At 42.9% G+C, this 18,598-nt stretch overlaps 1 protein-coding gene across 2 annotated transcripts in view; it reads right to left on the bottom strand.

Annotated features, from left to right (window-relative positions):
- Window positions 1-247: 247 nt before the first annotated feature.
- LOC124273347 (ATP-dependent RNA helicase DDX19A-like) overlaps window positions 248-18,598 on the bottom strand; it is a 55,371-nt gene continuing 37,020 nt past the window's right edge. For both annotated transcript variants that reach the window (XM_046708583.1, XM_046708584.1), the window contains exons 7-12: window positions 17,049-17,163; window positions 8,907-9,084; window positions 7,999-8,239; window positions 7,040-7,202; window positions 5,117-5,305; window positions 248-760 (exon numbers count right to left, since the gene is read on the bottom strand). In XM_046708583.1, coding sequence (XP_046564539.1) covers window positions 699-760; window positions 5,117-5,305; window positions 7,040-7,202; window positions 7,999-8,239; window positions 8,907-9,084; window positions 17,049-17,163 — 948 coding nt within the window. In that variant the 3' untranslated portion in view covers window positions 248-698. The remainder of the gene's footprint in view (window positions 761-5,116; window positions 5,306-7,039; window positions 7,203-7,998; window positions 8,240-8,906; window positions 9,085-17,048; window positions 17,164-18,598) is intronic.

The raw sequence follows: 18,598 nt of genomic DNA, 5'->3' as shown, positions 1-18,598 counted from the left end.
TCATGATTATTTCTTTAAAAAACACCCGAGAAAATATTCTGATTGTTTGTCCATCAAATACACAAGTATGCTACATCCTCAAGTCATATTATGCAGAGATTCAAGCTTGATATGGCTCTCCTGACTTCATATGCATTCAGTAAGTTGAGAGGCACATCAGAGGCATCACTGCCACTGGATACAGCATCCATGCTGTCCTCCATCAAGAAATACAACATTTCACTATAAGAAGCAACTGAAGCTGTCATAAACTTATTGGGATATAAACTTTATTGACTTCACAAAAAGAATTATACATACATTCAACATTGTTAAAGATCAATCTTCCATCACATACAAGTTAAAAATATCAGCCAATTGAACCAAAATGTCTGTTTTCAGTTTCCACCCACCGCTCTCAAGATCTGAAAATAATTTTGACATTCACACTGACCTTACAGATAAAAAATATAGGACATTAAAAGCAAGGTACTCTTGGAATCTGTTTACCATGTACTGGTGGTGTGCTAGGCACAACACTTGACTATGGGAGGACAATGTGAGGGTTGCAGCGTGAGGGCTGCAGCGTGTTGCCGGAGACAGTTCCCGATACGCTGCAGCAGCTCCAGTATCAGTGTCACAGCCGCCCAGCAGCTCATTAAGGTTGATGACATGAATGATCCAAGGAGGGATATTAGTAACATTCATCCACCTCTTCCTCATGTGCTGATTTTCTCTATTTCTTCAGCATCATCTGCATCTAACTTAGTGATTTTCCGACCTGCAATGTGAACAAAGAGCATTGAAGGATATAAAAAAATAACACTGGTCCCAAAAATAATTGCAAGAAGGAAAAATAGCTCGCCAGAATATTTGTGTTATTTTTGTGTTAACAAACCCAAAAGAGCAAAAAAGTAAATGGAACAGAAATAACAAGAATCTCCACAATAAGACAACACGAGTATTTGGATATTATAACAGATCACTGAAAATGTCTGATCTTATCAACAAAGCATGTCCTGTATACCAGAAACGGTTTGCTTGTCTCAAGTACAATACTTCAGGGCTTACACACTACATTTCAACCAAACATATAAGCAGGCAAAAATATTTCTTAGACATCAAAGTGACTTGATATTCCTCTACCTTCGGTGATGACACCATTGTAGATGGAGGTGCCACACCCTGAACAAGATCTGGCTCCTCAGTTGAGGAAGGTAGCTGAATATATACTTCTCTTCAAAAGTTTTGACTCAATGAAAACACTCACTATATGTTATGTATATATTATATGGTTACTTGGAAGATTGATTTCTCCACTAACTTGGGGGAACCAACTGCAAAGTTTATGAAGCTGAATTGCACAAGGATCATGCATCAAATTGCTGAAAAGCATGTGCAAATATTGTGCATGTTAACAGCTGCATTGTGGTGTAAAGTTTGCTAAGAATTCGACAATTTTCACTGATTTTCATCACTTACTGAACTCATGATAATAATCTTTTCAACATTACGAATTTGTTTTACAATACATCAGTTCATGTGTAAACAGTACCTTTAAACAGTATGGCATATTTGGCAAAATTTAGTTTAGAACAGTTGCCTGAAGTAAGTGGCTATATTTACACTAGTGAGTCTAAACTTTTGATGAGAAGTATACGAGGGTCAACATCCATAGTGACCGCATGCACCCCTGCAGCTGCTGGATATGCTCGTAAAGGTGCAGCTGCTGGCCACTAGCATCTTATAAAACGCAAGCATAGACCCAAACAGCAGCAGGTTCAAGCACTGTATGGGAGCCAGCATAGCACCACTTAAGGTGTATCTTTCAGGAGCATGCATGGCACATGCCTAGGGCAACGAAAGTAGCTAACAGACACAATAATGGCAGTAGCTTACAGGTACAAGAACGATGCAAGCTGGAGGTACCTTACAAAAAACGGGCACAAGGACACTACCAGTATCAGGCATCTTAATAAAACCATGCCAACAGCAGGCACCACATAGGTGCATAAATGACAGAATTAGCTGGCATAAGAACCACGCCAGTAGCAGGTACCAGCACCTTACACATGCAGGCATAACATCCACACCAGTAGCAGGTACCAGCACCTTACACATGCAGGCATAACATCCACGCCAGTAGCAGGTACCAGCACCTTACACATGCAGGCATAACATCCACGCCAGTAGCAGGTACCAGCACCTTACACATGCAGGCATAACATCCACGCCAGTAGCAGGTACCAGCACCTTACACATGCAGGCATAACATCCACACCAGTAGCAGGTACCAGCACCTTACACATGCAGGCATAACATCCACACCAGTAGCAGGTACCAGCACCTTACACATGCAGGCATAACATCCACACCAGTAGCAGGTACCAGCACCTTACACATGCAGGCATAACATCCACACCAGTAGCAGGTACCAGCACCTTACACATGCAGGCATAACATCCACACCAGTAGCAGGTACCAGCACCTTACACATGCAGGCATAACATCCACGCCAGTAGCAGGTACCAGCACCTTACACATGCAGGCATAACATCCACGCCAGTAGCAGGTACCAGCACCTTACACATGCAGGCATAACATCCACACCAGTAGCAGGTACCAGCACCTTACACATGCAGGCATAACATCCACACCAGTAGCAGGTACCAGCACCTTACACATGCAGGCATAACATCCACACCAGTAGCAGGTACCAGCACCTTACACATGCAGGCATAACATCCACACCAGTAGCAAGTACAGTACAGCACCTGCAGGCATAACATCCACACCAGTAGCAGGTACCAGCACCTTACACATGCAGGCATAACATCCACACCAGTAGCAGGTACCAGCACCTTACACATGCAGGCATAACATCCACACCAGTAGCAGGTACAAGCACCTTACACATGCAGGCATAACATCCACACCAGTAGCAAGTACCAGCACCTTACACATGCAGGCATAACATCCACACCAGTAGCAGGTACCAGCACCTTACACATGCAGGCATAACATTCACACCAGTAGCAGGTACCAGCACCTTACACATGCAGGCATAACATCCACACCAGTAGCAGGTACCAGCACCTTACACACCAGTAGCAGGTACAGTCCATTTGAGTCAGAAACGCACCGATGAATTGCAAATTGCATCATTGTACAAAATTGCCACAGAAATATAAATAGTACACGTTTACCATTTACTAATACCCAACAGCTTTCTTACATTTGAAAATTTTCCGGACTCCACCCAAAAAGTTGTTTAAGAAACTATCATCATTGAAAACGCAAAAGTTGTTCTGTGAAACCGCAGAAATGGAAGAGCCAGTCATGGCGGGGGACATCTCAAAATCTTCGTCTGTCGTAGTGTCATAGTCACAACTTAAAGGGATGACAAGTGGTGCCACAGTTGCCTGTTGTAAGCCATCCCGAGACCAGTAACCTTGTTCAATGATGTTAGCTACCACGTTGACACAGTTTTACCAAGTTTCAGTCGGGATTTTGTTAAGGGATTCCTTAACCAAAACCTCTATGTCACGTAATCTAAAAGTTGTGTTTGATCTGGCAAAATCTCCTTTGACAATACCCCATATCATTTCAATGGGGTTAAGGTCACAGTGATAGGGTGGAAGTCGCAGAATATCGTGACCCGTACTTTTTATGTAACTGTCAACTTTGTAGAAATGTTCACCTTTGTGGGTTTTTATGATCTCATATAGCTGAGGCTATCTGAATCTTCGATCTGAAATTTGTCGAGCCATGATATCATATCACATTTTCGACTGTTCGATGTCAGGGCTTTACTGTCTGGGTCCTGCACGCTGTGGTATGGGGTATTGTCCATTACGATAAAAGACTTCTCTGGTAGAGCTGGTACCAACTTGTTTTTAACCCAATCGAGGAAACCGCACCATTCATCTCGGAATGGTAGTCTCTGTTATCTGTGGACTTTGCCCTGAATACCAAGTCGCAGCCTGGGAGAAAGCCTTTGCTGGAGCAACCAGCATGGAGAATGATTAGTCTCTCTCCTTTCCCTAGAGGCAGCTTTCTACGTGACCCCTTATCACCCCCATCGGGTACCCACTAACTGCTGGCAGTGTGCGAGGCATTGACTCAGGTCTTGTCCAAGTACACTGGCTCGAACCCTTCCTCGCGCTTCTTCTTTATAACCCTGAGAAAATTATTTCTCAAGCGAACGATATCAGGGCGTTCACAGAGTACTGACCTATTCTCCCCCGAAATTTTCTTATAACGATACCCGAAAGAGTGTAAGAATTGCCAGAGCGTATACTTTGATATTCTGAGGTTGTGTTCTTGCTTCAAATGCTTTTTAAAAATATTCAGCGACATGTATTTGTTTTCAGAATAGAGCTTGTTGATAGACTGCCTTACAAGGTTCTTTTGAAAGTTGTCCAAATATTTTAATTTGTGTGATTTTGACACGACCCCTACCTGCTTCGCATCACCCTCACAATGTTTGTGTTCCAGAACATTTGTCAGTACCCTTGCTGATACTCCTAAAGCTTTTGCTGCCCGCTTACGGAATTTATTAATGGCATAAAATGGTTTGCCCCTTTTGGCTTCAGCACGGAAAAAATCGTACACTTTAATCATCAACTGTTTCACGTCAGCATTCAACTTCATTTTTCATCAGGCATGTGTATCCCGTGCACGACAAGATAGTGGCTGTTCCGTTTCTGCCGTTTCACCCCACCGCGACAGATAACAACTTTTGCATTTTCAATGATGATAGTTTCTTAAACAACTTTTTTGGTGGAGTCCGGAAAATTTTCAAATGTAAGAAAGCTGTTGGGTATTAGTAAATGATAAACATGTGTACTATTTATATTTCTGTGGCAATTTTGTACAATGATAAAATTTGCAATTCACCGGTCCGATTCTGACTCAAACGGACTGTACCAGCACCTTACACATGCAGGCTTTACATCCACACCAGTAGCAGGTACCAGCACCTTACACATGCAGACATAACATCCAAGCTGCAAGAGGTCACTGATGCACCGCACTGTATTTTCAACACCCCTAACACTATCCTTAAATTCTGTCATTTGCTTGCAATGAAAGGACAGTGAAATTGGTGATGAAAGGTTTTGAATTGTCTACTTACCAAAGTGGTTTTCTATGGATCTCATAATATCCATAGAGCGTTTACTGTCCACCATGTTTATTGCAATGCCATTCTTGCCGAATCTGCCTGTCCGTCCTATCCTGTGTAGGTATGTCTCATTGTCAGGTTTCCTGTCTAGTGTAGGCAGGTCAAAGTTGACCACGACTGTCACCTGTTCCACATCAATACCTACAACACAACACAACACAACTGATAACAATCAAATACTTGAATTAATTCTAACTAGTGTTTGCCACTGATATGGCAATGTCCCGCAAAAGAAGGGAATACCTATATTGACTACTTTTTATTTTGGGGTCATATACAAGATGCCTGAAATGACTGGTGTCTGCATAATCACCCAATGCAGGCTGTCGACATACTTGAAAACATTGGGTGCAATGTTTTATGAGATATCGGGTTTAAATAAGTTTGAAAAGAGGTCAAAGTGTCGTTGTGCCCTTGAAAATAAGGTCAAGGTCACCCAAATCGACTGGTGTCTGGGTAATCCCCCAATGTAGGCTGTCACCAAATATGAAGACATTGGGTACAACAGTTCATGAGATATCGCGCTAACAAGAATCGGGACGTAAGGACGCCGCTGAATACATAATAAATAAATGACAATAATAAAACTATTACACACATCAGGCTATGAAGCATCATCCATGATGTTAAGTAGAATGAAACAGAAAAGTCTTTATTTGTTACAAGATTGGCCTGGTGTCTTTCAAGCCAATATTTCTCAAACAGTAAAGTGATGAACCTATCAGAAACTTTATTTGCCTCAAGCTTACTTAACCACAGTCATTAACACTCCCACTTCAACACTTCAGTCTTGGGGTAAAAATATGGCCAATGTAGTGAAATGTTTGAAACAGAAAGCTTTGTGCTTCAACTTCCTAAGCTCATGAATCTAACATAATATGACTTGGTTGAATTAAAGTTAACTGTGTAGAAATAGAACACACTGTAGGTCACTGTGACATACCACTGATGAGAGTGAATGAGAGAGTTTAGTTTTACGCTACGTTTAGCAATATTCCAGCAATACCACGGCGGGTGACACCAGAAAAGGGCTTACACGTTGTACCCATGTGGGGAATCGAGATTTTCTGTCATCTCTGGTCATACACAAGTAAAGATATGGCCACAACATGCTTTACAAACTAAAAATAGATGTCACAAAAATATCCTTTGGTTCTTAATCAGGATAAAATGTTGGAAAGACTAAGGAATGACCTCAATCTTATCAGATCTGTGACCAACCTTAAGGAAGATAAGTACTAAATTTAAGCTACAGTGAATCCTTCTTGAGATGTTATACAAACTGGTTTTCAGGTTAGGATCTATAGAATGACCCTGACCCTTAACATGTCAGTGTACCAAAATGAATTGCCTAGGTTATAAAGGAAACACACATGAAAGAAGATCTCTGAGATACCCAAGCACCAAGTGGTTTCCAAAGCGATACTGTATATCCTGCTAATGCAAATCAAAAGATTTCCCTAACCTGTCACGCTAAAGTACACAAAAAATAATTAGCCACAACTGGCATAAGACTCAAGAATCACCTTGAGCTTTTGACATGAATGGCCAGTGTACAAACGTTCATTGTACAAACGTTCATTCTCAGGGCTATAGAGGAGACACAGACAACTGGTATGTCAAACATAAACAACCTATAGTGTAAATGCAGTGCTGTCAAGACCTTAAAGGAAATCATAAAGGGCTGGAATTGCAAATGGTATGTTCCATATCACCCAAACAGCTTGCTATATCTGTCTGTGTGTACCCTAACCATGACACCACCAAAACTTGCTATTTTCTATCCAAGACTTGCCAAGTGGTGTCATCTCAATCAACTCAAAACTGCTAATTCAACTGGATGGTTGCCAAATACCTACAAGTTTTCATGCTTACCTCTGGCTGATACATTTGTAGTTATCAGCACCTTTTCTTTGCCATTTCTAAATCTGTGTATAATGGCCGCTCTTTGTTCAATGGCCAGTTCCCCTGACAACAATCCCACTGCGTGCCCTTCCTTGGTCATCTTTTCTGCTAGCCATGATGCTGTTCTTCTTGTCTAATCAGAAAGCAAAGATGTGTCTGACATATGTACATGAAATGTGAATAATCTGAGTTTCATTCTGTGTAACAGATAACGAGTGAGTGAGTGAGTTTAGTTTTACGCCGCACTCAGCAATATTTCAGCTATATGGCGGCGGTCTGTAAATAATTGAGTCTTGACCAGAAAATCCAGTGATTAACAGCATGAGCATCGATCTGCGCAATTAGGAACCAATGATATATGTCAACCAAGTCAGCGAGCCTGACCACCCGATCCCGTTAGTCACCTTTTACGACAAGCATGGGTTACTGAAGGCACATTCTAACCAGACCTTCACGGGTGCAACAGATAAAGACGAAAGACTGACATTCAAGGCTGTTTTTTTTCAGGATAAATCACAACTGAATGATCACTTTCAGCATATTTATTATGACGACTAACCAGATGACCTGATACAGATCTCCGTAACTATGGGGAGAGTTCAGGCAACAATGTCAACACTGGCAGTGGAGTTTCCTTACTTCACCTTTAGTTCATATTATCAAAAGTAAAGCTGTTGCTGAGCTTAGAGGTGGTTAGTTTACTATTAACATATCCCTTCTAACAGCTGCCCTACATACTGTTGTACAAAACAACTTTAGTGCTACGACTCACAAGACTATGTTAAGGTATGGGAGCTACTATCATCTTTGCGCTGAGTTTTTGCTTTCTACAATTACACCCTGGTGAAGTAATTATCAATTGTCACCTCAAAGTTTGAGTATTATCAACAGGCACCAACATCACACTACAAACAGCTTGTCTGAATTACCTGACAGAAGATCATGGACTGTCCAATGGATATTGTACCGTAGATGTTGGACAATGCCTGGAACTTATCTGCTTCATCTTGGCACTCAATGTAATATTGTTTGATGTTGTCTAAACTCTCCTCCTCTCGACGCAGGCGAATCACAACAGGATCATTGGGTATGACAGCTTGTGCAAATTTCATAACATCTGCATCATATGTTGCCGAAAATAGCAACATCTGACACTGCACACCAAGGTTCCTGGTGAAGAAGAGAAGTTGCATGTTAGAGTCACATGGCATCATAATGCTTGTTGGCCACATGGTCAGTTCTAGGATCAAGTTACCACTTCTCAAACGACAACCAAAGACAAAATTGTGTCCATAAACTATATTACTCTATTTTATATTTCTGTGACCAGTTGAGATTTTCTGATACCACTAATCCCACTGACACAAATGTGAGTCCTGGATCAAGATACTACATCTCCATCTTCTACAGATGAGACAAATGAGAGTCCTGGATCAAGATACTACATCTCCATCTTCTACAGATGAGACAAATGTGAGTCCTGGATCAAGATACTACATCTCCATCTTCTACAGATGAGACAAATGTGAGTCCTGGATCAAGATACTACATCTCCATCTTCTACAGATGAGACAAATGAGAGTCCTGGATCAAGATACTACATCTCCATCTTCTACAGATGAGACAAATGTGAGTCCTGGATCAAGCTACTACATCTCCATCTTCTATGAATAAGACAAATGTGAGTTCTTGAAGCTGCCCCTTGTCTGACCACAATGACAAAACACTGTGCATAAATTAAATCACTTGTATTTTTTTTATTTCCATTACCAGTTAAACTGAATGTAAGATGCATCTGTTCTAACTTGAGACTATAGAAAGGCTATGTGCTCCACACCTCTGTATTCTGAGAGACTGGTCCTGGTGACCCTGTGTTGCTATCATCACGTCAGCCTCGTCCAACACAAACACCTGGATCTTCCTCAGATCCAACACCTTTAGCTTGATTGACCAGTCCATCACAGTGCCAGGTGTGCCAATCAGGATGTGGTACTGAACCTTCTGCCCCCTTGGTACTACAACAATGGACAGTTGGTGCTCATGACATAAAAAAAATACAGCCACTACACTGTAAGTGAGCGAGTGAGTTTAGTTTTACGCCTCACATACCAATATTCCAGCTATAAGGCGGTGGTCTGTAAATAATCGAGTCTGGACCAGAAAATCCAGTGATCAACAGCATGGGCATCAATCTACGCAGTTGGGATACGATGACCTGTGTCAATCAAGTCAGCGAGCCTGATCAACCGATCCCGTTAGTCGCCTCTTAAGACAAGCATGGTTTACTGAAGATCAATTCTAACCCAGATCTTCACAGGTTCACTGCACTGTAACTCACATGGATACAGAATCAACACCCAACACAAACATTCCAACAAAGGCAGTCACTGATAACAACTCTTTCTGCATAAAAATCATAAGTACTATTTGATAAATTCAAAAAAACAAACCAAAGCAAAATTATTTCATTGTTTTAAAAATACTTTGTATTTAATCACTGTCTAAAACACCAGAGCGAACACTTTTACCTAAAGGCTACCCCAGTCCCATGTTAAGATGAGACAAGCGTCTCAAATATGAAAAGTCAAAGGGCCCATCTTTGGAAAAACAAGTATTATTGCAAAAATCTTCAAACATTGTCTGGAGTAACTTCATGTACTATAATGCAATTTTCTGAATAAAATCGATATTTTATACTTATCCTGACTCATGCTCTTTTGCTTGTCTTCTTCTTCTTGCGAACACAGTGGAACACTTGTATCTCCCAATTGAAGCTCCCTTCAATGTAAAATCACTAATTAGTACTCACCAAGAGTTGTCTCCCTCCCAGCCATTTGCGCGGGAACGAGGGCGCCACCTCTTGCCATATGCCTCACTCTCTCCTTATATAGTGAGCCCAACACTTGAATTTTCAGGGAAATCCAAAGTGTTATGTGGGGAGGATGGGAGGGCTTACCTCATGAGTCAGGATAAGTATAAAATATCAATTATATTCAGAAAATTACATATTTTTCCTTATCCTGACTCATGCTCTTTTGCTTATAGAATCCTATGGATACGGAGGTCACAGGGAATACAGAATACTTTGGATTTAGATAATTAGTGATTTGATAACTGTAATAACTGTTATAACCCCTATGGGAACTTCATAAAGGCACAGAATTGATAATTCCTGCTGTTAAGCTTATCAGCTGCCATATATGGGTTACTACAATATATAGATATTATGATAAACATAAATAAACTACTCCTCATGGAGAAGTTAACTAAAGTATTTACAACATGAATACTAGGCTTAAGACTAAGATAGACTTAAGCTTGATAATATAATAGCATAAACTTAATAGAGTTGTTAGCTAATGATACTGTTATGATATAACAAACATAGTACTGAGCTTAAGATTATGATTGGACTTAAGCTAAAATATATAATAGCATAAACTTCGTGGAGTTATTAGCTATATAGTACTGTTGTGAAATAAGCAGTAAAAATCTCGTAAGATTGACTTATCTTCTCCGAGGGACTGTCAACTGCTGTGCGAGGACCATGGGACCGAAATGGTGAATACCTGAGACGTCCTCAGTGGTGATATCTCTCAGACAGTGGTTGGCAAACACCATATCGGATCTCCAGAAACAGCCCTCCATGATGGTATTCAAAGAGCAATTGCCGTGTAGAGCAAGTGTTGAAGCTAACGCTCTAATTTCATGTGGATTAGATGCTCTTGGAGGGTCCTGCAGCCTTGTAGGCACGTAGTATGACAGTTCTGATCCATATCGAGATACGTGTAAGTGAGACTTCAGTCTGTGTAGCTGTCGATAGAGGGATGAATAATCGTTTGAGTTTTTGTCGCCTCGGTTTGGATCGCCGTAGATATATTTTCAGTGCTCTGACTGGGCATAATGATAGATCCAGTGTATCATGAGGTCCGAGAATTGATGAGAGAGCTGGGACGTGGAATAATCTGTCTGGCTGACCTGGCAACTGGTTCTTGGCGATGAAATCCCAGCGTAGTCCCATATGCACGATGTTATGATTGTCATCAAAGCGTGTTCTCTCGTAATCTAGTGCGTGAATCTCTGACATCCTGGCTGCTGTTGCTAGGGATAACAGGAACAAAGTTTTCTGTGTCAGAAATTCGAATGATGTTGATTCCAGTGGTTCATATGCCTCACTTGTGAGGTGTTGGAGCACTATATTTAGATCCCATGCTGGAGCGCGACCTCACTTGTGAGGTGTTGGAGCACTATATTTAGATCCCATGCTGGAGCGCGAAATCTCTGTTTCTGATCTTCCAATGGGAATGCACGTAGTAAGGCCAGTAACTCTGGGGTCTTCGTCAACTTGACACCCGTTCTCACAGTTATGACGGAGCTTAAAGCTGCGAGATATGTTGATAATGTTGAGTCTTTTAGACGTTTAGTCTGTCGTAGGTAACATAAGTAGTCAGCATATCTAGCTGTAAATCCTTTCTTTGCAGCATAATTTTCAAAACTGTGCCACTTGTCATCGTACAAGTTGCGAGTGGAGTTGCGTAAGGCAAGCATGACTGCTTTCGCCGCTCTGGCTGAATAACCTCTCTTGTTTAGACACGCCTTAATACAGTCCATACGTGAAGTTGAAATGCTTCTGGCTTTCCGTGCGCTTGTTTGGTGTGAGGATGTATTAGTACATTCGAGCGCTTTGGAAGTTGTAGTATTGGTTGTCCGATTTCTTGAATAAGAGTTGGAAACCACGTTCTCGCTGGCCAGTAGGGGGCGACCAAAATCATTTGGAGGCTCCGAGTTTGCTTGATTTTCTGTAACACCTGTGGGATTAACACTGGTGGCGAGGAGCAACGTCTGCGTTGAGTCCTTCCCACGATATGCTTAGTGCGTCCGTTGCCCATGCTAGTGGGTCTGGGACTGGTGATACGAATGTTGTCAGCTGATTGTTGAAGCGAGTGGCAAATAGGTCCATTAGTGGAGCTCCTATTTTCTTGATAATTTGTGCGAATATCTCTGTATGGAGCATCCATTCTGTTGGCGATGGTAGGTGTGGCCGAGAGAGAGAGTCTGCTATTACATTCTTTGCTCCTGGAATGTGACATGCTCTGACATGTATGTTGAGATTGTCGATTAGATCGAACAATTGAAAACATAGAGTCAATAGATTCGGGGACCTGGTTGAGCCTTGTTTGTTCACATAAAACGCCACTGTTGAATTGTCTGTGTGAATCATCAATTGGGCGTTCTTTAGTAAGTTGCTCCAATGATGTATGGCGTTTACTACTGCTTGCATTTCTAGCAAGTTTATGTGTAGTTTGCTCTCTTGTTGGCTCCATAACCCTGATGCCGTCCTGTTGCCGAGGTGTGCTCCCCAACCTTGGAGCGATGCTTCTACATAGAGATTTGTTTTCAATTCCGGCTCTATTAAAAAGATTCCATCGCAAACATTCGATCTCTTTGTCCACCATAGTAGGTGAGGTTTGACGTGATTCGGTAGACTGAATGGTTGTAGGTCGTCGAGATGAGAGTTGATGAGGACCTGTAATGGACGTAGCTGTAGTCTGCCTCTGACTGTCATGTCTTGAGCTGACGTGAGTAGACCCAACAGGCTCTGCCATTGTCGTAGTGGTAGCGGAGAGAGTAAGGCTTGAGGGATTGTCTGTTGGATCTTGATCCATCGGTCCTCGATGCGTACGACGATCACGATTCTGCGCCATGAGAAATCGAATGCCTAGAAATTGCAGATCTTAAAGTAGGTTCTAGGTCCGACTTGAGTAGATTTACTAACCATCCTAGCTGTGTTAGTAGCTTGATGATGAAGTTTAACTGTAGTCTGAGGCGGCTGTGGATCTGGATCCACTTGTATCCCGTTCGCGGTAGAGAGCGCGTGCGTAGTCCTTGACGATGTAGGTAAGAGGCGATAGGTTTCGTCACTCTTGTGAATAACCAGGGGCCGATGAGATTCGAAGGTAGTACTTTCCATTGGTAATGCAGCCCGTCTAGTGTAAACCCGAAGGTATTTCCTGGAGTCGGGATGTATTGGGATGTGTAGATATGTGTCTTGCAGATCTATGCTGGCCATGTAGTCTCTGGGACGAATTAAGTGCCGTAGTTGTGGTAGGTGTATCATCGCGCAACGCTGGCGGTTTTGCGTAGATAGTCTCTGTTGAGCGTGCTCATATTGTAGATGACACGAAACTTTTCCCTTGGAATTTTTCTTGGGCACTAGGAAAACTGGGGAGTAGAAGCCTGGTTCGATGTTTACTTGGTCCAGTGCTTCTATGGCCTGCTTGGTTAGGAGCGTTGATACCGCTTCTTAACTTTGGTAGTTGTAGAGCCTGGAAGTCGAACCTCGGAGGATGACTGTCAGCGGGCGTGGCCTGTAGTTGTATTCGATATCCGTGCTGTAGGATGTTGGAGACATATGGATCCTCTAGGAATCCCCAGTTTTCCCAGTGCAGTTGAAGGCGTCCACCCACTTGTGATGGTTGTACTGGAACGGCTGGGGGTGGAAGACTCCAGTCGTTCCGAACCTGTCCTTCATCGTTTATAGTTGCGGGAGCCTCTGGATGACCTGCCTCTTCCAGATCCTCCCCTGTAATTGCCGTGTATGGTGAAAAGACTCTTTAGCTCCTCTTACACTTGCCATCTTCCTGTCTGGTGCTTTCTGTAGACCGGAGAACTTCGATTTGCCTGAGTACCTCTGCGAAGTTTGTCTGATGACCCTTGCTAGCGTATCCATAGACTTTATCATGAGTACCTCTGTTGAGTCTTTAGAGACTTCTTTAGAGACTTTGTCTATGTTTCCATCGAAGATTGACGGTGATGACCACGGGGCTGTGTGGAGTGATGCGGTGAAGTTATCACCCCAATTACAGGAGGCGAGGAGACCTTGACGACGAGCCGTAGTTATAGCTGCGGATAGTACTGTCAAGTGATCCGTTAGGAACTGCTGGTCCTTCTTCTGCATGAGGAAGGCCGAGTAAATCATCCTGTCGTCCTCAGATGTAGAGTCTCTGAACTTCGTGAGGAGAGTTTCGTTGACTGTTCTTGATCTGTTTAGACCAAAGAACATCCTCCTTGACATGGTTTCCATCTGGACTAGCTCGCGGTCATCTATTCTGTAAGTTTTGGACTTGGCATCACTGATCATCTTATAGTTATCATCGATATCTTGTGCCTTGTAAAAAGAGTCCATGTTGTGACCTGCAAACTTCTTAGCGTTGAAATGCGGCACATGTGGTGTCTGTGATTTCGTGGCTTTACTACAGGCTGTATCCAGATTAGCTGGCACCGCTGCTATCGGGTCAATCGGAGGTAAGGTGATTGTGTCAGCATCATCTTCCTTCATAAGATATGTGTGGGCTGAGTTCTCGTTCTTAGACGGGGAGGATAGTTCCAGACTATTCACCATCCAGTATCTTATTTCTGCGTCGGAAAATACGATACCATCTTCATCTTCTGACATCGGGTCACAGATAATGTGTTGATGCTCCTCCGATAGTGACTGAGGTGGAGTCCTTGATGATCTGTACGTGGATCGACGGGGTGATCTTGGTGAATGGACTGACGAGTGGCGTCTATAAGGTGACCTTCGCGGAGACTTCCTTGGCGACCGCTGGTAGCTTCGCGAAGCTCTCGGTGAATCCCTTGATGATCTTCTAGATGAGGATAACTTGGAGCCACTTAACCTTCGTGAAGGTTGAGAGTCTGAGTCTGAGTCATGGGATGAGAGGATCTTGCTTCGCGAACGTCCTCTCTGGTCATCAAGGTCAGAGGTAGGTGAAGTAGTCGTCCTTCGTGAAGCCTTCCGTGAATGCTGAGGATCAGAGTCCTTCGTGGAGGCGGGCTGGGTCGCCCTTCGCGGAGGCTTGTCAGCGGGCTGGGTCGCCCTATCCGGAGGTGTGTAAGCGGGCTGGGTCGCCCTACGCGGAGGCGTGTAAGCGGGCTGGGTCGCCCTACGCGGAGGTGTGGAGGCGGGCTGGGTCGCCCTTCGTGAAGGTGGCTCTAGAGGCCTCTGTAGACCGTAGCGATCTTCCATCAACTTCATTATGTGGTTCATCAGGTCGCTGGGACGGTCTGCGCTGAAGTAGTTGCTGCCTTTTCTACGATGGTAGCGATGGGACCCTCAGGAAGATTCTCTGACATCAGTGTAGGTGCCTCAGACTGCGTGCTGATCTGCGCTGATGTTATAGTTGCGACACTGGCTGCTTCTTCCACCGTAAATCTGGTATGATGATAGGTTGATCGTCATCATTCAGGCCCAACTCTGCAACGAGAACAATCTCGGCTGAGAAAGTACTGCTGGGCTTCGTTGATTTCCCTTTTGATGTGGATGTAGCCCTGGGGGTGCGGAGTCTGCGTTATGACCACGTGGAAGCCCTCCTAGTCTTTGGATGCGACGACGGGGTGTCCGGGGATGCAGGTCGCTTCTTGGAGATACCGGACTGCGTCCCATGCCTCTCCTCCGAGGGTAACTCTAGCGGAACACCAGACGCAGGGGGTCATCCGACAGCAGTTGACAGGGTGAGGGCTCCGGTGTATTAGCCATGGCTAAAATCTGTTTACGTGACCTATCTGTTGCGCGTCTCAAGACGCAAAATAAATATTTATCAAAGGCAGAATTGGATAAATTAGCACAATAATTGCAACGTAAAACAGTAGAGCATGGCGTAGTACAACTAGGGAATATTAAATGCGGGTCAGCAGCAGAAAAACGTAATTTACAAATAGTGCAGATTTTCATCAAAGCAATCTACTGAACAAACACGGAGTCCCGTGAATAAAACAGTAGAAACACGAATAAATATCAATGCATTATGTTGAAGGATACTAGCTACACCTCTATAGAAGCCTATGAGAGGTAAATAACTAAGAATAAACAAAGGATATAATGTGTAGGGAGACACAGGCGCTCTCACATCCTGCTCACTGGTCGAAGAAGGAGAGAGTGAGGCATGTGGCAAGAGGTGGCGCCCTCGTTCACGCGCAAATGGCTGGGAGGGAGACAACTCTTGGTGAGTACTAATTAGTGATTTTACATTGAAGGGAGCTTCAATTGGGAGATACAAGTGTTCCACTGTGTTCGCAAGAAGAAGACAAGCAAAAGAGCATGAGTCAGGATAAGGAAAAATATTATCTTTGACACGCATGACAAATTTTAGACATGTAACTTCCAGTTTCTGAGAAAATCTGTCCACATTTCAAGAAGTAAATTGTGGGAATAAAAGCATGCAGTTATGGTAAAAACTTTATTTAATTTTTGCAGCCAAATCAGATTGTGGCCAATTGCGTCAATCTGAATAAGTTTTGCTCTCCTACCTAAATAGTTTTTGAGAAAATTGTCAACACTGAGAAATAGGGAACTCCATTCAAAAAAAAGCTGGCCTCAGTTCCCTTGGAAGAGTACAACCCCGGATAAGCAATATTCTGTCAATATCACAGCTTCACAGCCCAGGTCTTCGGTGTGACGAGCAAACATTTTAACCAATGGGTTACCACACTGCCCCACACTGATAAGAGGGACCCATACACTCTTAGTTTAATTACTTGATCCTTAGATTTGGAAAATACATGTCTTATACAACACACATATATATCTGAGTGAGTTGGGTTTTATGCCGCTTTTAGCAATATTCCACGGCGGGAGACACCAGAAATTGCCTTCACACATTGTACCCATGTCGGGGAATCGAACCCAGGTCTTCGGCGTGATGAGCGAACACTTTACTCGCTAGGCTACCCCACCGCCCCCATATATATCTGAAAATCACAATCCTCAGTTTCAGTTCTACTTCAAGTTATATTTATCTGGGACACTGGGAACAGCACTTTTCATAAGACTTAAAACATATCTGCTGTAAAACTGTCAAGACAAAAATTTACGAATGACCTTCATTTTGACCATGACCAGTTGATCTGAAGATCTACTCCATATTTTTTTAACACTACATGAAGTCAGAAGAAAGAGATCAAAATGCAAGACACCAACCTCTTTGTCCCCTGACGGCATAACCTATTTTACAGTCTGTCATGTGTTTGGCCATCTGCTCTGTGACCTCCCCAATCTGCAGAGCCAGTTCGTATGTCGGTGCCAGACACAAACACTGAAAGAATAAAACACTGTGTCAATATTGTTAACTAACAGGGCTGCAACGATTCAGTTCGATTCATCGAAAATCGAATCTGACACCTTAGTTTCGATAACCATTATCACTATTTCGATTCGATATTTGAATACCCATTTAAATATTTCCACACATTTGACTCCAACTCGAGCAGTTTTGAGCGCTGAAATAAGGCGAAACAATGAGAATTGTTGTTAGTACATATGCCCAGGTTGACGATGGATTTCATGCTAAGCCGACTCTGAGGGTTCAATAAAATCTGATGTTTGTACTTGTATGAAGAATCAAATCGAAAATGATCAAATCGAGGGTCCAAAATCGAAAATCGAATCGAGGTCTGGGTGAATCGATGCAGCCCTACCAACTAATATGAGTCTTCATGGCAGGTTAAGAGTATAGAGCATCCAAGAAATCAATGAGTCTTTTTGTTGTAAACACATCCTTACAGATACTAGAGTGAGTGAGTGAGTTGAGTTTTACACCACTTTTAGCAATATTTTAGCAATATCACAGCTGGGGGACACCAGAAATGGGCTTCACACATTGTACACATGAGGGGAATCAAACCCAGGACTTCATCATGATGAGCCAACACTTTGACCACTAGGCTACCCCACTGCCCCTACTAGAGCAGTGGAGAGCCAACAGATATCTCCATATTGTAACTGCTATGAATTAACATTTCAGAAAGAACACACAATTACAAGCTCTGCATTGTTTTCCTTTTTCAAATCTCAAATGTACAAGTTAAGAAATGCAAAAATTACAATGTACCAATAACATTCAGAGCACAATCATTTAGTAAGTTAATTTTGTCATCTATATATTTTGGAATGATTAGCACCTAGCAGTTACTCACTCTACAAGTTAGAATCAGTTTAGATGTATCTGTACCTTGGAGTGAGTGAGTGAGTTTAGTTTTACGCCACACTCAGCAATATTCCAGCTATATGGTGGCAGTCTGTAAATAATCGAGTCTGGACCAGACAATCCAGTGATCAACAGCATGAGCATCGATCTGGGCAATTGGGAACCGATGACATGTCTCAACCAAGTCTGCGAGCCTGACCACCCGATCTCGATAGTCGCCTCTTACAGCAAGCATGGGTTACTGAAGGCCAATATTCTAACCCGGAGCTTCACGGGAACTGTAGCTTGGAATTTACTGCAGAAAACAATGATTGAGTCAGAGTTGAAGGCATTTTGCTTTGTCTCACCATATGTCGGGCTCATCATGTAGTATCAGAATACAACTACACCAATAACTGATCATATGAGTGCTGTGTATGGTCCTAGCAGCTCTCTCACCTCTCACCATATGCTGGGCTCATCATGTTGTATCAGAATACAACTACACCAATAACTGATCATATGAGTGCTGTGTATGGTCCTAGCAGCTCTCTCACCTCTCACC

The sequence above is a fragment of the Haliotis rubra genome, unplaced genomic scaffold (assembly GCF_003918875.1).
Source record: "Haliotis rubra isolate DU_JTF1 unplaced genomic scaffold, ASM391887v1 Scf18, whole genome shotgun sequence".
Taxonomy (NCBI): Eukaryota; Metazoa; Mollusca; class Gastropoda; order Lepetellida; family Haliotidae; genus Haliotis; species Haliotis rubra.
This window is presented reverse-complemented; position numbering and strand designations above follow the sequence as displayed.